At 44.1% G+C, this 27,525-nt stretch overlaps 1 protein-coding gene across 6 annotated transcripts; it reads left to right on the forward strand.

The window, feature by feature from the left end:
• The first annotated feature begins 1,508 nt into the window (after nucleotides 1–1,508).
• Nucleotides 1,509–25,674, forward strand: LOC140076694 (uncharacterized). 6 transcript variants are annotated; one of them, XR_011849635.1, is made up of 7 exons: nucleotides 2,162–3,506; nucleotides 7,962–8,033; nucleotides 8,127–8,210; nucleotides 8,440–8,781; nucleotides 9,287–9,426; nucleotides 19,309–19,445; nucleotides 24,312–25,674. XR_011849635.1 is itself a non-coding variant. In XM_072123346.1 (6 exons), exons 2-6 carry the CDS (start codon nucleotides 3,294–3,296, stop codon nucleotides 9,302–9,304), a joined length of 729 nt encoding a protein of 242 aa, XP_071979447.1. In that variant the 5' UTR covers nucleotides 1,509–1,873; nucleotides 2,994–3,293; the 3' UTR covers nucleotides 9,305–9,782. The 6 variants fall into 6 exon arrangements, 5 of the variants coding, with proteins under 5 accessions (XP_071979447.1, XP_071979448.1, XP_071979449.1 ...); XM_072123346.1 differs by lacking the exons at nucleotides 19,309–19,445; nucleotides 24,312–25,674 and adding an exon at nucleotides 1,509–1,873 and having other exon boundaries at nucleotides 2,994–3,506; nucleotides 9,287–9,782; XM_072123347.1 differs by lacking the exons at nucleotides 19,309–19,445; nucleotides 24,312–25,674 and adding an exon at nucleotides 1,509–1,868 and having other exon boundaries at nucleotides 2,994–3,506; nucleotides 9,287–9,782.
• Nucleotides 25,675–27,525: the final 1,851 nt, after the last annotated feature.

The raw sequence follows: 27,525 nt of genomic DNA on the forward strand, positions 1-27,525 counted from the left end.
CCCGTTAGATTTGGTATTTAGATTTTTTACTCCTCACCTTTAATCTGTAACTTTTTTATTTTTCCATGTAAAGAGCTGCATAAGGGCTTGTTTTCGGCTTACCAAATCACACTTTATAGTGACATTTTTTAATATTCCATGCCGTGTACTGGGAAGCAAGAAAAAAATTCCAAATGCAGTGAAATAGGTGAAAAAATGCATTCGCGCTGTATTCTTGTGGGCTTAGCTTTTATGGCTTTTACTGTGCATCCAAAATGACATGTCTACTTTATTCTTTGGGTTGGTGCAATCATGGGAATACCAATTTTGTATAGGTTTTATAATGTATTAATACATTTACAAAAATTAAAACCTCCTGTACAAAAATAAAATTCTTCATTTTGCCATTTCTGGCGCTAATAACTTTTTCATACTTTGGTGCACAGAGCTGCGGGAGATGTAATTTTTTGTGACCTCTAATGGCGTTTTCAATGCTGCCATTTTTAGCGCTGTATGGCTTTTTTGATTACTTTTTATTGAATTTTTTATATTTTCCAAAATTTAAAAAAGTGTTTTTTTCTGACTTTGGGCGCTAGTTTCCATTACAGGGTTAAATGCCAGTAAAAAAGTTATTATATTTTGATAGATCGGACATTTTGGGAAGGGGTGATAACTAACATGTTTGTGATTGTTACTATTTAAAACTTTTTTTATTTTACATTTTTTAGACTCCCTAGGGTACTTTAACCCTAGATTGTCTGATTGAACCTATTTCAGTCATCATTCATTACAATGTCTTATGCACACTCGAGGCTGTCCTGGCAACCGATCTCCACCCCCCTCCCGGTCCCGGTGATGTCACAGCGGCCTCTATTACCAAGGTCTTTTATATGGCGCTGTAAGTCCCTAGTAGTTGAGGCGTGCTCTGCCACTACTACCTTGGCTGCATTATGATCATCTCATCTGTTCTTTGCGCCACCTGTTGTACATTTTTGTGCACTGCAGCAATTTCTTGTTTGCATGTCTCTGACTTCATCTATCAGCTCCCTAAAGTCCTGTTTGGTGGGCATTTGCTGAATGTATAGCCACAACGTGTTACGAAGTGGTGAGGATATAGGGTTACAGTTCTGCTGTGCTGCTTGGGCCATAAACAGAGAGTGTAAAAGGGTTCTCTGGGGGGACGCCCTGAGCAGGCCACTTTGGTATACAGTCACCTCTCCCAAGACTCCAGAGGCACCTTGTACCCCCACTATTTTGAGGGTTGGGGGCAGGGAAGGCTGAGAGCCTAGAGCAGCCAATTCCATTGCAGGCAGAGTTTTAGAGGTAAGAGTCTCTTGTCTTCTACAGCTGTGCAGTATGAAGGGCTTGGAGTGCACTATGGCATGGGGAAAGAGTGGGGGGGGGGGCTGGATTCCCATGCTGGACTGCAGGATGGGGATGCGGGCCCCATCTTGCTCGCCGGAGCCTCTGGAGTCTTATTTTTAAAGAATCAGCCACGGATTGCAGTGACGCTGGTCTCTTCTGGCCTAGAAAGCCTGTTTCTCAGCCCCCGTCGTTTCCCATACTAAATCACATACCTCCCAACTGTCCCAGGTTCGCCGGGTCAGTCCTGATTTTTGGGCACTGTCCCGCTGTCACGGGTGGCTGAGAGAATGTCCGGGGTTCCCTCTGCCTCCCCTGGTTTGTTCAGCCTCCTCCTGGTCCCTTACATAATAACTGCTGAGTAGTGGAAGCAAACCAGGAGGAGGAGGGATCAGCCCAAGCTACCTCTTCACATGATGTGATGATGCACGAGTCATGTGAGGAGGGAGCTCTGCCCTAACTGGCCCCGTCCCCTCATCAGGTCAGTCAGAGTGTGGGAGAAGTGAGAGTGACTGCGGGGTAAGGAGGTAAGGTAAGAAATAGTTTCTTTCTTTAATACCAGGAGACAGGGAGAGGAGGACAGGTAGCTGTCAGAGGACTGGGGGGCTGGGGAACAGGAGGAGGATAGAGGACAAGGGGTTGGAGGACAGGAGGAAGTCTGGGTGATAGGAGGAAGATAGAGGACAAGGGGCTGGAGGACGGAAGAAGGGTGGAGGACAGGAGGAGGATAGTGGACAGGGGGCTGCTGGAGGGGGGCAGAGCTACAGGTGGACAGGAGAAGGCTGGGGGACAGGGGGACTGGAGGACAGGGGGACTGGAGGACAGGGGGACTGGAGGACAGGAGGAGGCTGAGGGACAGGTGAAGGATGCTGGAGGAGGATGAGGGACAGGGGGCTGAAGGACAGGAGGAGGCTGGAGGACAGGAGACCACAGGAGGAAGCTGGAGGACATGGGGCTACAGGAGGAGGCTGGAGGACATGGGGCTACAGGAGAAGGCTGGAGGATGCTGGAGGACAGGAGACCACAGGAGGAGACAGGAGACCACAGGAGGAGGCTGGAGGACATGAGGCTACAGGAGGAGGCTGGAGGACATGAGGCTACAGGAGGAGGCTGGAGGACATGAGGCTACAGGAGGAGGCTGGAGGACATGAGGCTACAGGAGGAGGCTGGAGGACGGGAGGCCACAGGAGGACATTGGGATACACACTCCATGTGAGTAGGGGTAGGAGTACAGATAGTATTATGTGTAAGTTTGGGGAGATAAATAAAAATGGAAAACTAAATGCAAAGGGAGTATAAAATTAAAGAGGGGTTTTATATGTTGCAGAGTTACATTAGGCGGTGTTATACGGGTACATGGGGGGTTGGCCAAAGTAAGGGGGCATCATACTATGTGGGGACCATCAAGGTCGATATTATACTATGCTTGTGGGTGGGACAATGGGCGTAGTTTAGAAAAAGGGGAGGAACTTTTTGTCCCTCTTTCTCTCGCCTAAAAGTTGGGAGGTATGAAATCGGCTTGGGGTGTGCAGTACGTGCCAGCTATGCGTCTGCACCCATTGGCATCTGGACACGCCCCCTTTACTGCTGCTTATTTTTAACTGTTCACTGTCCCTTACAATATTCTTCTTTCTGTTAAATCCAATTTACAGGTTTTACAGACCAGAATTCAGCGGTGTAACAGCTTCCTCTTGACAGCCTTGCAGTTCAATCCCGGTCTGGGCTTCCTATTACTGTGGCATTGTCGCCATCTAGTGGCCAATGTTGGTATTTACTGTCAAATAACATGTAACTCCTTAAAGGGATTGTACGGGCGTTCAATGTAAAAATTAATTATCCTATCTTCTCTACTTAATGTTCCGCCTTTAATATACCCATTTCTTTGAATTTTCGGTGTATTAAATTTCATTTTTAAAACGTTTAATACCTTTTATTGCTGGTGGCATGAATCGATGACTAAAGATGGCCGCCGCACTCCGCATGAACACTTCACTTCCCATGATACCACACTCCCACAGAGCAGTGTTGTGCGCGCCCACATTAGAAGCTGTTGCGCAATTGGCTGCGTTGCAGAGAAGCACAGCGTGCGCAGCGGGCGTGCACGCCATGTATGTGCAGCTAGTTCAATCTGGCCAGGCAGCTTGAACATCACAGCATCGAACATGGTGAGTAGAAGTGAAACACTCAAATTTACATGCATATATTCCTCCACCCAGTCAAATTTTTTTTATTTGCATATAAAGTGCATTTATGATTCTTTTATCCTGTATGACACTCAATATAAGCATTATCCCCATATATATTCAAACCCATTGCCGAGTATGTAGCCAGCCAGCATTGCCCCAGTATATCTCAAGCCCACTGCCCCAGTATATATCCAGCCCACTGCCCCAGTATATAGCCAAACCCTGCCCCAGTATATAGCCAAACCCCTGCCTCAGTATATAGCAAGCCCCCTGCCCCAGTATATATCCTGCCCCTGGCCCAGTATATATCCAGCCCACTGCCACAGTATATATCCAGCCCACTTCCCCAGTATATAGCCAAACCACTTCCCCAGTATATAGCCAAACCCCTGCCCCAGTATATAGCCAAACCCCTGCCCCAGTATATAGCAAGACCCCTGCCCCAGTATATATCCTGCCCCAGTATATATCCTGCCCCTGCCCCAGTATATATCCAGCCCACTGCCCCAGAAACATGCAGGTCCTTCAAAGGTAGCAGGTTCTTGTCAACAACAAAAGACAATTACCTGTCGCAAATAGTCCTGGAGCCAACAAGAGGGGGGGGCACTGCTGGACCTTATCCTAACCAACAGACCTGATAGGGTATCAAAACTACAGGTTGGGGGGAACCTGGCGAATAGTGATCATAATATCATTGATTTTGTACTACGGTTTACTAAGAACGTTAGGGAAGGGGCAACCAACACTCTAAACTTCAGGATGGTAAATTTTCAGCAACTAAGGAAAGACCTTAAAGGCATAGACTGGGATAATGTTCTCAAAGACAAAAGCCCCCCCCCAAAAATGGGAATTTTTCTCATATATTCTTAAAAAGTCCTGTGAGAAACACATACCTTATGGGAAAAAGCATAAGAGGAACAAGAAACAGCCAATGTGGCTAACTAGTCTTGTAAGGAAAGCAATAAGCGAGAAAGATAAGGCGTTTAAGGGGCTAAAACGTGAAGGTAGCGATGAGGCATTACAGGATTATAGAGAGAAAAATAAATCCTGTAAAAAGCAGATAAAGGCTGAGACTGAGAGAAAAATTGCCTTGAAAATTATTTTTCAATTATATAAATGATAAGAAATTAAAAACAGAGAGTGTGGGTCCCCTTAGAAATAACATGGGGGTCATGGTGGAAGGAGATGAGGAAAGGGCCAGTCTACTGAATGTCGCCTTCTCAACTGTCTTTACCCAGGAAAATCCCCTGGTGGAAGACACAATGAGGAATAATGTAAATTCTTTTTGGAATGTCAACAGTTTAACCCAGGAAGAGGTACGGCGCCGCTTCGCAAGCACTAAGATAGATAAATCACCGGGGCCCGATGGCATACACCCCCGGGTTCTGCAAGAACTATGTACCTTGATAGACAGACCGTTATTTTTAATATTTGAAGATTCACTGAGGACTGGTTATGTTCCACAGGACTGGCGCATAGCAAATGTGGTACCAATATACAAAAAAGGATCAAATAGCGATTCTGGAAACTACAGACCCGTGAGTCTAACTTCTGTGGTGGGGAAAATATTTGAGGGGTTTGTTAGAGATGCTATCCTGGAGTATCTCACTGTGTACAACCTTATAACCCAGCATCAGCATGGGTTTATGAGAGATCGGTCCTGTCAGACTAATCTGATCTGGTTTCTACGAGGAGGTAAGTTCAAGCGTGGATCTGGGGGACGCTGTGGATGTTGTATATCTGGACTTTTCAAAGGCATTTGACACCGTGCCACATAAAAGGTTGGTATATAAAATGAGACTGCTGGGAATAGGAGAAAATCTGTGTATTTGGGTAAGTAATTGGCTTAGTGATAGAAAACAGAGGGTCGTCATTAATGGCACATTCTCAGATTGGGTTGAGGTTACTAGTGGAGTGCCACAGGGGTCAGTATTGGGGCCACTTCTTTTTAATATTTTTATTAATGACCTTGTAGTGGGTTTACACAGTCAAGTTTCAATATTTGCAGATGATACTAAGCTGTGTAAAGTAATAAATACTGAGGTCGATAGTTTAGCATTACAGAGGAATTTGTGGAAGCTTGAGGAGTGGGCAGAAAAATGGTTGATGAGGTTTAATGTAGATAAATGTAAAGTTATTTTTTTTTCTTGCGTTTCTGAAAAACTTGGCATATTCACAAGTGCAGCCGATATATGGCTATTGTGCCAGAATTTGTTATCCTTTGTAAGAGAAGTGTATGATCGTTCATGGTTGTAAAATTGAAATAGCTAGGCCCCATGTTAGGCATTGAAATGTGTAAAACCGCACTGTAGCATTATTACAGGAATTTTATGATATGCAAATTAGCTTTTCGGACTCTTGTCTCCGGGCTCTGACTCTTCTCCTCTCTCTGGATGCTGGTGAACCATGCCACATGTATCTCTCTAAAGCTTTGAAATCCAGTCACACTGATTATGGATTAAAGTGAATGATATCTTTATTCAGCAAACAAATATAGGGCGCCTTTACTCAAAATCGAGCAGTTAATCCGCCAATTCTCTAGCGCTGAACCTGCATAGAAGTCATGCATCTCCTATACCTTTGCAAACTGAGTCTGATGAAGGTCAGAGTTTGCCCGAAACGTCACTTTTTTGTTTGCTGAATAAAGATATCATTCACTTTAATTCATAATCAATGTGACTGGATTCCACATCTTTATTTGCTTATGGGATTGGGTCCCTATCCAGAGCACCTGAATACACAAAGCCAATGGTGTGCGGTAGGACTCCTGGACAACATTTTTCTCTCTGCCAGCTCTACATCTCTTCAAATCATTGCTCTGCCTCCTTGTACTTATGGACCGTATGCTAAAATTAAGCTACATATATAAACCTCTATTTTCCAATGGGAAATATTGTGTTCCTTTTTTTTTTGTGTTACATCCATGACACGTGGTTTGTGAGATCAATGCAGTTCAATCAGCATTAGAATAATAAAAAAATGTACATCATGTATGTGAGAACATGAAATCACAGCAGCCTCCATAGAAGATGAAGAGTAATACACTCACCGGCCACTTTATTAGGTACACCATGCTAGTAACGGGTTGGACCCCCTTTTGCCTTCAGAACTGCCTCAATTCTTCGTGGCATAGATTCAACAAGGTGCTGGAAGCATTCCTCAGAGATTTTGGTCCATATTGACATGATGGCATCACACAGTTGCCGCAGATTTGTCGGCTGCACATCCACGATGCGAATCTCCCCTCTCAAAGTTCAATGTACTGTGCGTTCAGAGATGCTCTTCTGCCTACCTTGGTTGTAACGGGTGGCGATTTGAGTCACTGTTTCCTTTCTATCAGCTCAAACCAGTCTGCCCATTCTCCTCTGACCTCTGGCATCAACAAGGCATTTCCGCCCACAGAACTGCCGCTCACTGGATGTTTTTTCTTTTTCGGACCATTCTCTGTAAACCCTAGAGATGGTTGTGCGTGAAAATCCCAGTAGATCAACAGTTTCTGAAATACTCAGACCAGCCCTTCTGGCACCAACAACCATGCCACGTTCAAAGGCACTAAAATAACCTTTCATCCCCATACTGATGCTCGGTTTGAACTGCAAGAGATTGTCTTGACCATGTCTACATGCCTAAATGCACTGAGTTGCCGCCATGTGATTGGCTGATTAGAAATTAAGTGTTAACGAGCAGTTGGACAGGTGTACCTAATAAAGTGACCGGTGAGTGTATAAGGCTACATTCACACGACCGTATGATTTCTCCAGTCCCGTATTTACGGGCCGTATATACGTGACGTTTTTCATCCGTATGCAGCACGTATGTAACCCGTATGTAACCCGTATTTTATACGTCCCCATAGACTTCTAGGGCATATGGAACTGAAATACGGGAGAAAATAGGACATGCTCTATATTTTTATACGGCCAGTATACGGTACGGTACGGAACGGAGTTAACAACGGCAATATAAATGGTCAGACGTATTGTCCATTGAAATGAATGTGGCCGTATGTAATCCGTAAAAAAACGGTACGGTACGGTACGGATACGGCCGTTTTCATACGTCCGTGTGAATGTAGCCTAAGTCCATGGAAGCTGCTATGACTACATGTGATAAGATCCATGCAGGAGGTACATTTATCATTGTTATCATGCAAAAATACCCAAGATTATGTCAATCTGTTATCATGAAAAAATACCCAAGATTATGTCAATCTGTTATCATGGAAAAATACCCAAGACTATGTGAATCTGGTCACATGACTTGAACTGTGACCAGTTAGGAGGCATAAGGCATGGGGAGGACTAGATGTGCGGAGACGACTGAGTAGGACACGCCCCCCTAAGATGCAAGGTATTATAAGACAAAAGGTGATTTATGTGAATCTAAGTCAAACCTTTTTAAATAATAATTGATTTCCCTCTACATTATCTAAAGGCTTCTGCTGCTTATTGCAATGATATTGAAGAATATATGTTAGAAGAAAATATCGTTTTAGTCACTGATAAGGTAAAAAAAAGAAGATTTAATATTTTAAAATATTTATGTTCTTTAAAATGTAATCTTTTATTAATATAAATGTACAAATCTACTTTAAAATAGGTTAGTCAACCAGAGTCAGAAGAAGAAGAAAAAGTAGATGAGGGTGACAGAGAAGTACCGACTACAGACAGAATCCACAGTGCGGTAAGAAAACTGTTGCCTCAACCCTGCCGAATATGTATCCAAACTATCTCAGATGTCAAACATGCATCAATAAACTTCCTTTTCCTTGATGCATACAACAAAATAGACTGTACAGCGCATTTTTTAAAAAGTGGAAAGTCATGTTTGTGTGGCTGCCTATTGGTACACACCTAAATATAAATTTTAGTTTATGTTGTATTCATATATTTTTCTGTAATGTTTTTATTAGGAAATCCAGGAATTGATAGAAGACTTGCGTTTCTCCATCCGATCCCAATACAGTGCAAATGACTTCTGCTTCACAAATGACCCCCAATGGGCACCAGGTGAAGAGAGACCGCAGGACGACATGGACATTGAAGGCCGTATGCTCAACACTGACTGGTGTCAGTGTACCAATTGCTCCCGAATGAATTCTGTGCCTGAATCCATTTGCTGCATAGAGCGTGATGAACTGAGAGACCCCTTCAGTTCTGAGATTGACTGCATCACAAGAACAAGAACAACTGATATATACCTTATACCTAATAGGCACTATTACTGGAAGGGTTCAAAATGTGCCTGCCAACAGGTTAATTATTTATTTATTTCTTTTTTTTCGAATTTTATGTGTGTTGTAAAATTATTATGTTCTACAAAATCTATTTTCCTATTTACATTTTTTTTGTCTTCTTCTTAGTATGTTAATTTTTTCATAACATAATATAAATATGTAAACACTGTATCTACTAAAATATATGGCAAGTTTTTCATAAAAAAAGGGCTCACAAAGCGTAGCTCGGTTTATACAAGAGTAAATGGAAAAAAAGTCTACTCACCTTCCAACGCACCCCATCCGGCAGGTACTTTTTTTCCATCATTGTCCCTAAATCATCTCCACCTACTGGTCCGTCACAAACACCGTGAGATCATCCGTGCACTGACATTATAATGTGTGTGCATTATTATACTATAGTCAATAGCAGTTACAAACTGTATTTGTTAAAAATAAGCTTCTCATGTGGTCTTTTAGTCGAGCATACATAGTATATATATATATTTATCATTCTAACATTTATTTATTTCTGTCTTTCTAGATCCTTACGTTATGCTGAAAACAGATCCTACACTGCATGGGTACATGGACACCTTGGCAAGCATTACAGAATTCCCATTCCCTCTTGCGTGGTTTCTAAAATTCGTAATTCCTACCCTGAACAATCTGGACAATACACAGGTTTCCGTTATTACATGGATATGTCAATCAGTAACACCGATGCAGAAATGAATTTTTAAAAAAAGTTGTAATTAGAGATGAGCGAACATACTCATCCGAGCTTGATGCTCGTTCGAGCATTAGCGTACTCGAAACTGCTCGTTGCTCGGACGAATACTTCGCCCGCTCGAGAAAATGGCAGCTCCCGCCGTTTTGCTTTTTGGCGGCCAGAAACAGAGCCAATCACAAGCTAGGAGACTCTGCACTCCACCCAGCATGACGTGGTACCCTTACACGTCGATAGCAGTGGTTGGCTGGCCAGATCAGGTGACCCTGGGATAGACTAGCCGCTGCCCGTGCTGCTCGGATCATTCTGTGTCTGGATGCCGCTAGGGAGAGAGCTGCTGCTGGTCAGGGAAAGCGTTAGGGTGTTCTATTAGAATAGTGTTAGGCAGGAGTGATTCTACAAGAACCCAACAGCCCTTCTTAGGGCTACAATAACGTTATACTTTTTTTTTGTTTGTTTGCTTGTGGCTGGGCTTGCTGGCACTAGTAGTGCAGCTAGTACCATATTGTGAGGAATTTGCAGGGGGACTTGCTACCGTTGTGTTTAGCTCTTAGTGACACACATATCCACCTCAAACACCAAAGTGGGAAAATTTATTAGGAGTTTGATTTCAATTAGGCACAGTCTGCCATTTCCTTTTTATTTTACGTTTATTTTTTCATAACTCAGCGTCATCTCATCAGTGTGCTTTCATACTTGGCTAGAAAATAGCCAAAGGAGAATCCAAACGGCTTACTTACGCCTACAATAGCGTTATATATATTTTATTTCTGGTTGATCTGCTGGTGGCTGTCCTTGCTGCAGTGCATCTACTAGCCAATTGTCAGGAATTTGGAGTGAGACTTGCGACCGCTGTGTTTAGCGCTTAGTGACGCACATATCCATCGCAAAGACCGAAGTGGGAAAATTTATTAGGGGTTGGATTTCAATTAGGCACAGTCTGGCAGTTTCTTTTTATTTTACGTTTATTTTTTCATAACTCAGCGTCATCTCATCAGTGTGCTTTCATACTTGGCTAGAAAATAGCCAAAGGAGAATCCAAACGGCTTACTTACGCCTACAATAGCGTTATATATATTTTATTTCTGGTTGATCTGCTGGTGGCTGTCCTTGCTGCAGTGCATATACTAGCCAATTGTCAGGAATTTGGAGTGAGACTTGCGACCGCTGTGTTTAGCGCTTAGTGACGCACATATCCATCGCAAAGACCAAAGTGGGAAAATTTATTAGGGGTTGGATTTCAATTAGGCACAGTCTGCCATTTCCTTTTTATTTTACGTTTATTTTTTCATAACTCAGCGTCATCTCATCTGGCATAGCAGTGTGCTTTCATACTTGGCTAGAAAATAGCCATAGCAATAGGATAGCATTGTTTGGTTTTAAAAACTAAAAAACACAAAAAAAAACTAAAAAACACAAAAAAAAGTAAAAAAAAAATTAAAGTTATAACTTTCATTTTCAAAATGTTTAACCCGAGGGCTAGGGGTAGAGGACGAGGGCGGGGACGTGGGCGTCCAACTACTGCAGGGGTCAGAGGCCGTGGTCCTGGGCGGGGTGAGACACCACCTGCTGATGAGGGAGCAGGGGAACGCTGCAGAGCTACACTCCCTAGGTTCATGTCTCAAGTTACTGGGACTCGTGGTAGAGCACTGTTGAGGCCAGAAAAGTGCGAACAGGTGATTGCTTCGAGCAATTTGTCCACCAGTCAGTCTTCCACGCAGTCCACCCATGTCACCGAAATCGGCACTCCTCCAGCTCCTGCACCTCAGCCTCCCCCCCCCCCCAGTCTGCCCCCTCCCAGGAAAATTTGGCATTTGAACTGGCATACTCTGAGGAACTGTTTTCTGGACCCTTCCCACAGTCACAAACCACTTGTCCGGTTGCTGCTGAGCAATTTTCCGATGCCCAGGTTTTCCACCAGTCGCAGTCTGTGGGTGATGATGACCTTCTTGACGTAGTGGAAGAAGTGTGTAAAGAGGTGTCCGACGATGAGGAGACACGGTTGTCAGACAGTGGTGAAGTTGTTGTCAGGGCAGGAAGTCCGAGGGGGGAGCAGACTGAGGGATCGGAGGATGATGAGGTGACAGACCCAAGCTGGGTTGAGAGACCGGGTGAACACAGTGCTTCTGAGACGGAGGAGAGTCCTCGACCAGAACAGGTTGGAGGAGGCAGTGGTGGGGCCAGACGGAGAGGCAGGGCCAGAGCAGGTGCATCAGCGCCAAATGTGTCACGTAGTGAAGCTCCCGTGGCGAGGGCTCCCGTGGCGGGGGCTCCCGCGGCGAGGGCTAGATTTTCAGAAGTCTGGAGGTTCTTTAAGGAAACACCGGATGACCGACGGACTGTGGTGTGCAACCTTTGCCAAACCAGGTTGAGCAGGGGTTCCACCACTACTAGCTTAACTACCACCAGTATGCGCAGGCATATGAATGCTAAACACCCCACTCAGTTGCACCAAGCCCGTTCACCTCCGGCCGTGCACACCACTGCTCCTTCCCCTGTGTCAGCTGATAGTCAGCCCCCTGCCCAGGACCCTGGCACAAAAACCCCATCGTCGCCTCCACGATCCTCCACAGCATCCACCAGCGTTCAGCTCTCTATACCCCAGACGCTGGAGCGGAAACGTAAATATAGTGCAACCCACCCGCACGCCCAAGCCCTTAATGTCCACATCTCCAGATTGCTTAGCCTGGAGATGCTGCCCTATAGGCTAGTAGAGACCGAGGCCTTTCGCAACCTCATGGCGGCGGCCACCCCTCGGTATTCGGTCCCCAGCCGCCACTACTTTTCCCGATGTGCCGTCCCAGCCCTGCACCAGCACGTGTCAGACAACATCATCCGTGCCCTGACCAACGCCGTTTCTGACAAGGTCCACCTGACCACGGACACGTGGACGAGTGCTGCCGGGCAGGGCCACTATTTATCGCTGACGGCACATTGGGTTAACTTGGTGGAGGCTGGGACCGAGTCTGACCCTGCGGCTGGTCATATACTGCCGACGCCGAGGATTGCGGGGCCTACCTCGGTCCAGGTCTTTCAGGCCTACTATGCCTCCTCCTCCTCCCACCCCTCCTCCACCTCCTCCTCCGAACTACCATCCGTGGGCATGGCGCCATCAGTCGGTAGCTCTAGGCACAGCAGCAGTGCCGTCGCTAAGCGACAGCAGGCGGTGCTCAAACTGCTGAGCCTAGGCGATAAAAGGCACACCGCCCAAGAGCTATTACAGGGCATCACGGCGCAGACTGATCTGTGGCTGGCACCGCTGAACCTGAAGCCAGGCATGGTTGTGTGTGACAACGGCCGTAACCTGGTGGCGGCTCTGCAACTCGGCAGACTGACACATGTGCCATGCCTGGCCCATGTGTTAAATCTGATAGTTCAGCGTTTCCTCAAGACATACCCCAATCTGTCTGATTTGCTCACGAAGGTGCGCCGCATCTGTGCGCATTTCAGGAAGTCCAGCACAGATGCTGCCACTCTCAGGGCAGCGCAGCGCCGCCTCCAACTGCCCGCTCACCGACTGTTGTGCGACGTGCCCACGAGGTGGAATTCAACATTAACCATGTTATCCAGAGTTTACCAGCAGCGCAGAGCGATTGTAGACTGCCAGATGTCAACTTCCACCAGAACTAGTAGTCAGGTCAGTCAGCTTCCTCAAGTCTACAATGAGGAGTGGACGTGGATGTCTGATATCTGTCAGGTGCTGAGTAACTTTGAGGAGTCAACACAGATGGTCAGTGGCGATGCCGCCATCATCAGCCTCACCATCCCGCTGCTTGGCCTGTTGAAAAACTCTCTGATCAGCATGAAGTCGGAAGCTTTGCGCTCGTCACAAGAGACGGGGGAAGAAGATTCCCTTGTTGATAGCCAAAGCACCCTTAGGTCTGTTTCTCAGCGCATATCGGAGGAGGTGGAGGTGGAGGAGGATGAGGAGGAAGAGGAGGAGAATGTTGGTGAGACACAAGAGGGGACCATTGTTGAGTCCTTCACTGTTCAGCGTGTATGGGCAGAAGAAGAGGAGTTGGAGGAGGAGGAAATGGACAGTCAGGCCAGTGAGGGGAGTGAATTCTTACGTGTTGGTACTCTGGCGCATATGGCAGATTTCATGCTAGGCTGCCTATCCCGTGACCCTCGCGTTCAAAGAATTTATTCCAGCACCGATTACTGGGTATTCACTCTCCTGGACCCACGGTACAAGCAAAATCTTTCCACTCTCATCCCTGGAGAGGAAAGGAGTGTGAGAATGCATGAATACCAGCAGGCCCTGGTGCACAAGCTGAAACACTATTTCCCTTCTGACAGCGCTAGCGGCAGAGTGCGTAGTTCTGCGGGACAAGTAGCAAGGGAGAGTAGGCGAGCAGGCAGCTTGTCCAGCACTGGCAAGGGTACGCTTTACAAGGCTTTTGCCAGCTTTATGTCACCCCAGCAAGACACTGTCACCTGTCCCCAGTCTCGGCAGAGAAGGGCTGATCTTTACAGAAAGATGGTGAGGGAGTACGTAGCTGACCATACCATCGTCCTAAATGATCACACAGCTCCCTACAACTACTGGGTTTCAAAGCTGGACATGCGGCACGAACTGGCGCTGTACGCCTTGGAGGTTCTTGCCTGCCTGGCGCTAGCGTGTTGTCCGAGCGGGTTTTCAGTGCAGCTGGTGGCATCATCACCGATAAGCGTACACGCCTGTCGACTGACAGCGCTGACAGGCTGACGCTTATTAAGATGAATAAAGCCTGGATTTCTCATAATTTCCAATCTCCACCAGGTGAAGGAAGCTCAACCTGAATAATTTATGCACTCCTCCTCCTCCTCATTTTCCTCCTTCTCCTCCTCTTTGTACACTAAAGCAGAGGAAACTGGCTATTTTTTGACAGGGCCCACTGGCTCTAGCTATAACACTTTATGCATTTAATTTTTCTGGAGGGCCACCTACCCGGTCCTCTGTTTTAAACAATTTTTGGGAGTGCCACATACAGGCACTCAATCTATTCAATTTTTCTGGAGGGCCACCTACCTGCTCCTCTGGTTTGAAAACTTTTTTGGACTGCCACATACAGGCACTCAATCTATTTCATTTTTCTGGAGGGCCACCTACCTGCTCCTCTGGTTTGAAAACTTTTTTGGACTGCCACATACAGGCACTCAATCTATTTCATTTTTCTGGAGGGCCACCTACCTGCTCCTCTGGTTTGAAAACTTTTTTGGACTGCCACATACAGGCACTATCCAAATTAAATTGTCTCCATAGCAGCCTCCACACGTTGTCTCCATTGCTACCTCCAAAAGTCGTCCATATAGCTGCCTCCATACATCGTCCCCTTATCAAACGAGGTGTGTCAGGCAGAAATTTGGGTTGTTTTCATAGATTCCACATCAAAGTTGTTAACTTTGTCGCCACCCTGCTGTGTTATCCACAAAATATACTGGCAAACTTTTATCATTTACCGATATTATTTCAGCGCTTCTTGCGCATCTGTTTACATTCCCCTCACCCGCCATATCCTAAACTTATAAGAACGCTACTACACTTGATCTTATACAAAAGGTTCTTAGAAGTGCTGTTTGGGGAGTAGCCTAGAGACAGGGGCTTGGATTGGTGAAAGCTCGCCTGGCAGCGGAGCGCCAGCTCCATGCGCTTCTTGCGCATCTGTTTACATTCCCCTCACCCGCCATATCCCAAACTTATAAGAACGCTACTACACCTAACTTGGTGCAGGCTGGGACCGAGTCTGACCCTGGGGCTGGTCATATACTGCCGACGCAGAGAATTGCGGGGCCTACCTCGGTCCAGGTCTCAAAGGCCTAGTATACCTCCTCCTCCTCCCACCCCTCCTCCACCTCCTCCTCCTCCGAATTACCATCCGTGGCCATGGCGCCATCAGTCGGTAGCTCTAGGCACAGCAGCAGTGCCGTCGCTAAGCGACAGCAGGCGGTGTTCAAACTGCTGAGCCTAGGCGATAAAAGGCACACCGCCCAAGAGCTATTACAGGGCATTCCACATCAAACTTGTTAACTTTGTCGCCACCCTGCTGTGTAATCCACAAAATATACTGGCAAACTTTTATCATTTACCGATATTATTTCAGCGCTTCTTGCGCATCTGTTTACATTCCCCTCACCCGCCATATCCCAAACTTATAAGAACGCTACTACACTTGATCTTATACAAAAGGTTCTTAGAAGTGCTGTTTGGGGAGTAGCCTAGAGACAGGGGCTTGGATTGGCGAAAGCTCGCCTGGCAGCGGAGCGCCAGCTCCATGCCAAGATCCAACTAACATAGTTTTAACTGCAGCACCTTTAATCTACTACTAGTTCACTGCCTCCATACATGGTCCCCTTATCAAACGAGCTGTGTCAGGCAGAATTTTGGGTTGTTTTCATGGCTTCCATGTTAACTTTGTCGCCACCCTGCTGTGTAATCCACAAAATATACTGGCAAACTTTTATCATGTACCGATATTATTTGAGCGCTTCTTGCTCACCTCCTTTGGTTCCTCTCTGCCACCCATTGGTTTGAAGCCTGAGTCCATTTAGGGTATGTCGCCATGCCACTCTCTAGCCTGCCGCTGCTGCCGCTGCCTCTGCATGCCGTCCCCTATAGTGTCAGGGTCAATTATTGGATGTTTTACATGCTATCTAGCTTCATTCTGTCACTCTGTCATGGCCATGCTGTTGCCCATAATTTTGGCATAATGGTGCATTTAAGCAGCCTCAGAGGCATCCATGCATGCTGCCCCTGCTGTTTCCTGTCCATTTCCGTGGTGTTTCCATCCTTTTCTGAGGTTCCCAGGTGTTTGGCCAAGCTTCCCTGTGCAGAGCCTTGGTCCCCTTGAAAAATGCTCGAGTCTCCCATTGACTTCAATGGGGCTCGTTATTCGAGACGAGCACTCGAGCATCGGGAAAAGTTCGTCTCGAATAACGAGTACCCGAGCATGTTAGTGCTCGCTCATCTCTAGTTGTAATGTTTTCAAACTTGTTATTTATGTTTATAAATATATTCTATTGTTATTTATTTGTTTTATGACAGATTTAGAGTTTAACATTTTTACGTAAAGTTTTATTTTTATAATCTAAACCTATGATCCTTTTATACAATTGGTATTATTGTTCTGATTTATCAAGTTCGGCCTTATGAATCTAATCTGCATCTTTACCTAGCATTGTGTCTAGCCTACAGAATTTTTTATGCCGAATTTCTGTCCATAAAGCTTTCTTGTAATAAAACTGCTTGAAGATTTATCATTCTCTGGCTGTTGTAAATTTTATTAGCAATGATTCCTTTTTTCAATATTAGTGTTGTTCCCACGAGTATGTTTCTATACCTTTAATAATAGCAAACATTGGGGTGATGCGAGAAAGTAAAAAGCACAAAGATTTCCAAAAAGTGTATATAGATTTTTATTGGTTAATTTATCAGGATCAAACAAAAAAGGCACAATTGTGTTGTTAAAGCTTTATCACAAATCAAACTTTCTCACAAAAATATATGAACTTTTCTACTTAAAACATACAGGCTGACAAAAAATGTAATTTAAAAAAAATTATAGGGATAATATTCAACTCAGCAATAACAACACATATCTTGACATCCTCATTGCAGATTTTCAAAGTCAGTTGAAATGTTTCTTAGTGATGAAGTACCCAAACTAACTTGGGGTTGTTCCTTGTTGGAGATGTCACTTGTAACAATTGTCGTCACGGCCCTTTGCTTCTTTGATTTTGAGTCAGTTTCTGATATTGGACTAACTAAATGTAAAAGTGAAGAGGTAGATGATACCATTGATCCTTTCAAAGGGGTAGAAGAAAGTGGAGGATTGTCTGATGGCGTTGCTGCTGTAGACTCAACTAGTTTTCTTTTACAACCCTTTTTTGGCAGTTTCAATTCTTTTTGTGATTTTGTTTTTTCAATTTGTATGGTGTCTTTAATTGTAGAATGTGATTTCAAAACCAGTGATGCAGGAGTTGGATTCTGCATCTGGCCAGTTTTTTCTGTAAGTAGATCACATTGTATGCCAATGCTACATTTTTTAATTTTCAAAACGGACGGCCTATTATAAATATAAACTGGTTCAGTCACGACTGCACGTTCAGTGGTCTCTACAGATTTTGATGCTTGCTGCAGTATTGTTGGTGTTCCTTGGATTGCAAGAGTTCCTGGATTTTGTTCCATTACCTCATGACAGAATACAAAGGGCACTTCCACAATAATAGTGTCCCCCGCTTCTATCATAGTGGCTGGAACAGAGATTTGTTCCAGTGCTGAGAATTGGTAATTTTTTTTAGTGGTGGTTATTTCTTGACTTTTGAGACTTGAGGATGGAATTTGATCTGGAATGTGAAACAAAGTTGGAACCGTGTCTGAACGTAGTCTTCGCTTTGTTCCTTCGTATAAATAACTATCATGTTCAAAGTGTTGTGAACACATCCTATGCACATCTGTTTTTTTCCCCAAAATAATTTTTTCAACCCATGACTCAATGTTTTCAAAAAACTGTGGGGCTTGACGTAGCCATGCACGGATCCGTTCCTTGTCGTTTGGAAAGACGTGCATTATTTTTTTGTGGTCGGTAATCCGGTGCATCCGGGTACTATGCAGGAAGGCATACCGTTGGTACTGTAAAAAAAATATATATATATTAATTTTTAAATGACAAAATTTAAATTATTAGCTTACTTAGTAGTACTACTACTATTACTACTATGAGTACTATTGCAAAAGTTCAAAATGGCAGCGAAAAAAAAAAAGAATTTGACATTCTATGACAAAGTCATAGTGATAGTGTGTGCAACATTTTTTCATTGTTAGTCTAAGGCAGTGATGGCAAACCTTTTAGTGACCGAGTGCCCAAACTGCAAACCCAAATGCACTTCATTTTCGTGAGGTGCCAACCAAAATTAGAACAGTATCTTATTGTTCCCTGTTCTTCAACAACGTTCTCCAACACATTAGAAAGAAGGAGGGAAAATTTGCATCATTGTAACTTCTTTCCAGTGTGCCTCTGTACACAAAGAATCATGGGGCCAGTAGGAAGTCCTTCAGAGATAATTAGGCCCTGTCTACACATTCTCCCTCTTCCTACAGTCCCAAGTAGCCAAGAAAGTCACTTTAAAATATCACTGAAAGCAGCATCTTTTAGGTTGCTTTGAACTACAGGAAAATTCTTTGAGTCCTGTCTGGTGTGCTGGGGCGATGGCCCGGGTGCCAACAGAAATAGCTCGGAGTGCCGCCTCTGGCACCAGTGCCATAGGTCCGCCACCACTGGTCTAAGGTATTGTTTGCTTGAGTGGGCATACATATATAGATGCATTTGACCTTTTAAATTATTTATACATTTATATTGTCAATAACAAAAACGTAGATGTCCTCTTTTAGACATAACTATGTCCCCTTAATATAGAAAGATCTCTCTATACCACACATACAGATTTAATCAATTGCACCTATAATTAAACACCACTAGGTGGCGATAGAGTGTTAGAGAAAATAGTCTTTTATTTGGAATTCAATTTTTAAAAAAGATACATAACATACATTTAATTGAGGGAATGCCAAAACATTATTGTCACAAAAAGTTTAAGGAGGTACAGCCAATATATTTGTTTAAAAACTTAGAAAAAGTAGAAAAATAGAAAAAGGTGATGAAAAATTTAAAAATGCTGCACTAAAAATCAGAGACTCGCTGGTGACTATATAATGCTATTGCATCATTATTTGCCCGGCCAAGTGGAAGTTAGATAACACCAATATCATGAGATTTTCCTACTTATGTGAAATCCCTATCTAGCTGAAAATTCTGCTTTTTTATATTTAAATTACCTTTCTTTTTGGTGTATCTCAGGAGTGGCATATGCCGGTCACCAGCGTCAGAGTCTCCACCTGTCTGGTGTGCTGGGGCGATGGCCCGGGTGCCAACAGAAATAGCTCGGAGTGCCGCCTCTGGCACCAGTGCCATAGGTCCGCCACCACTGGTCTAAGGTATTGTTTGCTTGAGTGGGCATACATATATAGATGCATTTGACCTTTTAAATTATTTATACATTTATATTGTCAAGAATAAATATTTAATTTTGTTCAAAACTTACCATTGAACGACACTGAATATTGTCTCAGAATTTCAATCTCAGTAAAACAACCCGGGAAGATACAATATAAAAAGCCAACGCCAATACAGTTGATTTTACGTAGACTGCAAAGCAATAAACATATTGTTTAATTAATTAGAATTTTTTATCATAAAAATTTATAAAGACAAAAAATATATATTTACATACACACCTACAGAAGACAACCCCCGGTAAAAGAGCTTTATGGTCCCCATTAGGAAAGTAGCTATTACAGGCAGGCTAGTAGAACAAGATCACAATGAAAGAAACTGTATAAGGCTACATTCACACACATGTATGGGGGACGTATATATGGCCGACGTATATACGGCCGATATACGTCCCCCATACACTTCCATGGGCTCACGACCCTGTACGGGAGCGGTACCGTGCCGCATGTGCCACGTACCGCTCCGTACCCAGGGAAAAGATAGGACATGTCCTATCTTGTCCCGTAATACGGCGCCGTGCGCCATAACTTCCTACGGAGAGGGGCGGGGGTGAGCGGCGCTCACCTCCTCCTCCTCTCCCCGCGCTGCCGTGAGCTCGCCGTGCTACGGTGCGGCGGGCTCACGGCAGTGTGAATGTAGCCTGAAGTCCGAGAAGGCCTTTCTGATATTCTGCAACAGTGTTCCATAGTCACATTAGCCCCAAGGATCCATGCATCATATATAGAGAGCCAGTCTCCAATAGTCACATTAGCCACCAAGGATCCTTGCATCATATATAAAGAGCCAGTCTACAATAGTCACATTAGCCACCAAGGATACTTGCATCATATATATATATATATATATATATATATATATATATATATATATATATATATATAGTGACACTATCCAATAGTCACATTTGCCCCCAAGGATCCATGCTTTTTACTCCATGCTTTTGCTTTAAACACAGGTGGGTGCCTCACAATAGCTATTTGCCACTCTATAAGGTTATGGAGGAATATTAGCGAATAGTCCTGCTAGAAAATAAATGTCGAGTTGACAGTCACCTTTGCCCACCTGCCCAGTAGTCATCACAATCTGTGATGACTATAAAATAGATTGTTATGGCCAACAGGAGAATAAAAGGTTGCTTACCTCTCGGGACAGAGATGGACAAGCTGCTAATAAAGTTCTTCCAGCTGCTCTGGCAGACAGTGCGGCCGCGTACCCACCCTGTACGCGCAACCGCCCTGAACCAGAAAACTCACATGCGCGGTCACTGCTTCGAAGCCGGGGCTGCACAGGCGCGGGCCTGCTCTTCTGCGCATGCGCAGACTGCAGGATCGTCGGACGAGGGCACGCAGCTACGAGCAGCTGCACGCCGAAGATGGTAAGTGGGAGGAGAAAAACGGCTACCCGGGGGTGGAGTAGCCGCCTCGTGTAACCTCAGATGCGGCTACTCCACGCCCCAGTAGCCGCATAATAAAATTAGCATAAACGTTAGATAAAAGTTACCAAAAAATTGCGGGGACGTGAGGATTAGCCCTTTACAGGGCTATCCTCACGTCCAATTGATCCACCTACCACCCGATCTACCTTTATAGGTAGATTTGTGGTGGTAGGTTCCCTTTAAGTTAATGCTCAGTCCTTTTTTAAAAAATTTGACCAGGGTCTCTTTCTGTGGTAATAACTTTTCAACGCTTTAAGATATCCTTGTGATTTTGAGATTGTTTTCTTGTAAGACATTGTAGTTTATGTTAGTATTATCATTTCGGTGATCTGTTTCTTTTTTGGGGGGTTTGAAAAAAAATTACAATTTTCAAAGTTTCAAATGTTCTACTTTTTAGACAAAAAGTCATAATTTTTTTGCAGAAACCTTTTGCCATTGGTCTTCTTTCTTCTTTCCATAATTTGTTTTACATTTCCAATTTTTTTACAGATCTGAGAAGGTTTCAAGTTTTAGTAGCAACGTCTCAAGATTTTCAAGAGATTTGAAAAGTGCTAAAATTTTGGTGACCAATTCAGTTTGGAAGTGCCCTATAAAGGCTTGTGTACTGTGTCTAAAGAGAAGTCTGTTAACCCTTTAATTGTTTCTCTGGAAGCAAACAAAAATGGATTATTCTCATTAAGCCCTGAAATGGACACATTCAGAAGGAATTTGAGGTAAATATACAGCAATACCAGACATGTGGATGTCCACTGCTCTTTAGTCGTACAGTGATGTCCAGAACAGAGTTTGTACTATTGGGTTTTTGGAAGGCCGATTTGACTGCAAATATTTTGTGGTGCCACAGTGTAATTGAAGAGCCCCTGAAGTAACAGTACAATAGAAAACTCTCTAAGATTTCACCATTTTGGGAACTAGACCCCTCAAAGAATTTTTCTGGGGGTGTGGTGAGCATTTTAACCCCCAACATGCTGGTCAAAATCTAATGCAAAGTAAATGGTGCAGAGCAAAACTTGCATTTTTATCTCAAAAATTTCATTTTAGTGCCTAATATATTGTTTACCACCCATCCCACTTTAGACAAACACCCCAAAAATCATTCTGTTGTCCCGAGTACGGCAATACCACACATATGCCAAAAATTGACAGGCTGGACACACAGAAGGGCTGAGAAGGGAAGGAGCGAAATTTTGCTTTTGGAGCACCCTTACAGCACCAGTACAATAGAAACCCTCTAGTAGTGACCGCATTTTAGGAAAGGGCATCCCTCAAAGAATTTATTTAGGGTTGTATGAACATTTTAACCCATAAGATCCTGGCTCAAATGTAACACAAATTGAATGGTGTGGAGTAAAATTTGCTTTGCAATTTCTCTAAATTTGTCATTGTAATGTCAAAAGTATTTTGCCCAATTCATGCCACTGGAGACAAACACCCCAAAAATCATCATGCAATTTCCCCCAGGTACGTGGCGATAATCTACAAGATGGAGACTCAATAGGGCTTGGAAGACAATGGCATTTGGAGTACCGACATTTACACTTTTTATGGCACCATAACACATTTGTAGATGCCCTTAGGGATCAGTACAGTAGAAACCTCTGAGAATTAGAGGTCCCTACACACCCCTCCATGAATTAATCTAGGGGTGTAGTGAGCATTTTAACCCCACGGGTGGACCAAAGGATGATGCATAATGGATAGTGCATAGTACAAAATATCCATTATGTCATCTTGTGCCCAGCTCCTGCCACGGGAGACAAACACCCCAAAAATCATGATCTCTTTCTTTTCCTTTCTCCCTAGGAACTTCAGAAGTCCCAGGCACTCCAGCACTACTACGAATGGGCCTTCTTGGGGGTTCCTCAGAGTCGCTTTATGAGGAAGAGGTGCACAGATAAAACTTCCCCACTAGCAGACTCCATATCAGAGGCCATATACTTATATACCTCCATGTCATATGGTGGAGGTGGGGGGGGGGGAATACACAACCTACGCAGAAGAACGCCTGCCCCTCCACACAACCTACGCAGCACAACGCCCGCTCCTCCACGCTAAGCCCGTTCCTCCACGCTACGCCCGCTCCTCAACGCTACTACTACTCCTAACAAATTGCACTTGAGCGGTTGTGGGGGATAGGGAAAACGGACAATGAGGGGGGGGGGGGGGTAACCACCAATCACAAAATGGTGATGTTGGAGAGCTTTGGGTTAGAAAGATCTGCCCAAAAATTGTCACAGATCGCTTGCATTGGCCAGTCTGTATTGACGGAGGAAAACCTGGCATTGTACAAAAAACTAGACAGTCTTCCAAGATCCTCAGATATGGCTCCTTACAATAGAAGGCCTGAATTTCACTAATCCTTCTTGCCGAACAAATGGCCACCAGGAAGACAGTCTTCCAAGATAGAAGGTGTAGAGGAATGTCCAAGATTGGTTCAAACGGTTCTTGGCACAGATGTTTCAAGACAATCAAGAGATCCCAAGAAGGAAGAGGTGGTATAACAGGAGGCTTCAGCTTCTGAAGAATCTCCTGACCAAAAGGTTTTCTGAGAATATACCGCCCAAGGAAGAATTTATGGTACTATTGTTTGTTCAAAGCCCACACTGATGGGTTGACCGGATTGTGGCTCAGCCAATTTGCTGCTACCTTCAACACTCCCCTGATGTTAATCACTGAGATATTCTGAACATTCTGTTCAGCCCAGGAAATCATAAGAGAGCATTCTCTGGTAAGAGCCTAGCTTTTTGTGCCTCCCTGCTTGTTGATATAAAATACCACTGCCAGGTTGTCTGATTGGACTAACACTTGCTGGTTGAGTAAAAGATTGGAGAAGTGATGAAGCACCAGACATACTGTCAACTCTTTGAGGATCGATAGCAGATTGAACTCGGACTGAGAACACTTTTTCTGAACCCACTGGTCTTTCACTAGGGCACCAAAGCCCCAGTTTGACGCATCCGATGTAAGGACTACTGGTTGCCGAAACTGGAAGGACCTCCCTATCAGTGGGTTCTGGCACCACCAGATCAAGTCATGGAGAGCCGGACAGAGGCATATATTGGAGACCTCTCATGTGGGCTTTTGCCCTAGGAACCACTTCTATGACCAAGGTTATCCTTCCTAGGACCGACATGGCTTTCCTGATCGTCATTCTGGGGTGCAGAATCAGAAATTTGATTGTCTTCTTCAGAGAGGTCATTCCGGCTGATGACAAAGAGAGTAATGTTGAGTTTATTATGAAACCCAGGAACTTCTGAGAGGTGGCAGGAATGAGAGTGGATTTCTTCCTGTTGATAATGAATCCGTGAATCTCTAGGGTCTTCAGGACTACTGCTAGATCCCTATACATTAGCTGTTCGGTTTGAGCAATTAGAAGCCAGTTATCCAGATCCATAACCTGAGGGCTGCAGACAACACCACCATGACCTTTGTAAATACTGTGAACTGGAAATGAAGTACGGTTTTGTTCTAGAGAACAGGTATCCAGAGGAATTTCCTGTGACTTTGGAGAACTGGAAGATGGAGATATGAGTCTTTTAGATCCACTTTTCAAATGAAGTAGTTTTCCGAGATTAGAGGAAATGCTTTCCTGATCTACTCCATCTTGAACTTCTTCTTCAGAATGAAGGCAAGTGAGGTCTACCACAAGTCTTCAGGACCTTGTTTTGGAACTGGAAACACTCTGGAATAGACACCTGAACCTCTTTGTGGATAGGGGACAGATTCCAAAGCTCCTTTTCCCACAAATTCCTGAAGAAGTTGAGGAACAATTTGATTGATAGGACGATTCAGATAGAATATGCTTGGAGGTAAACTGGTTAACTCCAAAGAATAGCCCCTTCTTACAAGAAGAAGTTTTGGCCCACACATGGGCAAACTGGGTAAGCCCCTACTTTAACAGGCCTGGCATCATAACTCTGACTTTTTGAGGGCTCTGTTTGAGGCTTCTTGTTCTGGACAAACCCACTGAGCATCTCTTCTAAATGATCTTCCGGGCTATATATATATATATATATATATCGCTCCTATGGGTGCTATATTTATTACTTCTATGGGAGGCTACAATATAGAGTATACTATAATTTGATCTGGGGACTATATAAAGGATGTTTTACATGTGGACGTGTATAAATGATTTTATTTATATTTGTTATAAATAATTATAAATAAATATTATTCAGGAGCAGACTGTGGGACAATGTTATCCAGATTATACTATACTATACTATAAGTGACTGTTGTGTTTTTATGGATGCAGTGTGGAAATGTTCTGCACAGAGCTAAAAACATCAGGTGCCAAATGCAACAGTGATAAGTCATATCAGGGAGAAGTGACAATGAAGTTCTCTTCCTGATGGAGCAGATTGTCACGTGTAAGGTACAAGATGCAACTAATGTCTGTCACTGACTGATACTAGTGTGTGATATAGTGACAGCCTGTGCAGTGTCAGTAAGCCACTGTTCTGATAGGTTAATAGATGCTTTGATGTCTGTAAATTCAGTGTGCTAAATACAGTATGGGATCAGTGTATAGAGCGAAACGGATAGAATCGGCCCTGGTAGAATCCCTTACTGGGTGCTTACTTACTTCATGGGCGCCACCCATGGCCGATTTGAGACTTGTCCGAATTGAGACATGAGGCTTGTCCATGTGTAATGATCTTTAATAGCCACCAGATAGAAGTTTAAATCACCCCCTTTCCCTAGATCACATATAAAAATAAACAATAAAAAGCATAAAAATCATAGGTATCGCCACGTCCCAAAATGCCTGTTTAAACCGAATACAACCTATATAAATTTGGTATCCCTGTGGTCATTCCTGACCCAGAGAATAAAGAGAAAGTGTCATTTGGAGCGCAGAATAAAACCCCTAAAACAGAACCCACAAGAAAATCCCACAGCTTTCCAGTACATTGCATGGAATATTAAATAGATAACAAGCCTCTCGGTAAACACAAAAATAAAACAGTTATTGCTTTTGGAATAAGGGGAGTAAAAAACAGAAATGCAAAAACAAAAACATGCCGAGTCCTGTAAGGGTTAAGGGAAATAATATGTGTAGAAAGTCTTGCCACCAGGTGGCCAGGATTTTTCAAGCATACAGTAGTTATGCTCTCAAAGGGTAAAGCAGAGGTCCAAGTGTTTTGTTTATATATGTTAATGACCTTTTACCTTGTTCTAAACATATAGGGGGTCATTGACTAAGGAATTAAGGAATATAACTATTTTGCGACTATTTTCACTGAATTTCCCCAGGTTTTTGGCGCACACGATTTGATTGTGGCACATCGGCGCCGGCATGCACGCGACGGAAATTGGGGGCCGTGGCCGTAAGAAAACCCGAAGGAAACAGCAGTATTTTTTAAAAAAAGTGCCACTTGACACGCACTTACCTGCACCCACGATAGCTTGGTGAACTCCAGTGAACTCCGACAGACTTCAGCGCAGCAGCGACACCTGGTGGACATCGGGCGCACTACCTTAGTGAATTGCCGGAAGACCCGAATCCTCCACAGAGAATGCGCTGCTGGATTGCGACAGGACCGGGTAAGTAAATCTGCCCCATATTGTCCCTTTTATGTTTTCTGCCCACAGAGCTTGTACAACTTCAAGATCAAGGTTCTTACTTTTGATGTATTTTTTCTAGGGCTATGTATACTTGATGCTTTATTCCAGAAAAAACGTAGAACTCAGAAGTACCCTTCGAACTTTCCAGGATTAGTTTATGTTTTAAAAGTTATATCTTTTGAGATGATTGAAGAAATTTCTCTTCCTTGAGTTAGATAATTCCAAGACGACCAGTGAGCCTTTTCCAAGGTTACTTTCACGGGTGCTCCTGCAACCCATGTGCTTCCATGTGCCCCACCAGCCCCGCCTCAAGCTTGCTCCAGCTATGTCCCTGCCTCCTAGGGTCATTGCCTCACTGGCTCTGTGAAATTTAAAGGGCCAGTGCTGCACCAATTGCCGTTGGCCGGCCGCTGACCTGTTAAATAGCTGGCCTCTTCCTGTGACGCGTGCCAAATCTTTGTGCCTCCTAGCCTGAGAGAAAGCTTGATTTTGCGATTCCTGTGTACTATTGAATACAAGCAATTAGTAACATTGCTTGACATTTTATCTGCTATCCGTAGGTAAATACTTTAAAAATTTTCCATAAAACATTTTCATCATGCGATCAGCAAAACATGACAAAAACTTTAGGATACTCATCTTAGTCCATAAGTCCATTAGTGTTAGGGAGTATTGGGAGCTTCTAGCCTTAAAGCATTATCTTCTGGAAGGAGCTCTTCATTCGGTCTTCATCTATATGGATCACAAGAACCTCCTATTCCTCCAGACTGCACAGCGTCTTAATCTACGACAGACTTGGTCCCTCTTCTCTCACTTTAATTTCATCATTTCTGGGATCTTCTACAATCTTCTGGTAATACCGTCATCTAGGTCAGTGATGGCTAACCTATGGCACTAGTGCCAGAGGTGGCACTCAGAGCCCTTTCTGTGGGCACTCAGGCCATAACCAGAGATGACTCCAGGTATCTTCCTGCAGTCCCAGACAGCCCAGGACT

The sequence above is a fragment of the Engystomops pustulosus genome, chromosome 9 (genome assembly GCF_040894005.1).
Source record: "Engystomops pustulosus chromosome 9, aEngPut4.maternal, whole genome shotgun sequence".
NCBI classification, from domain to species: domain Eukaryota; kingdom Metazoa; phylum Chordata; class Amphibia; order Anura; family Leptodactylidae; genus Engystomops; species Engystomops pustulosus.

What these genes read in the sequence shown, in the direction of transcription:
- LOC140076694 (XM_072123346.1), top strand. Translation starts at nt 3,294, where the DNA reads ATGACTAAAGATGGCCGCCGCACTCCGCATGAACACTTCACTTCCCAT. An exon ending in TCGTTTTAGTCACTGATAAG is followed by an intron (nt 8,034 to 8,126) that starts GTAAAAAAAAGA and finishes ACTTTAAAATAG; the next exon opens with GTTAGTCAACCAGAGTCAGA. An exon ending in CAGACAGAATCCACAGTGCG is followed by an intron (nt 8,211 to 8,439) that starts GTAAGAAAACTG and finishes TGTTTTTATTAG; the next exon opens with GAAATCCAGGAATTGATAGA.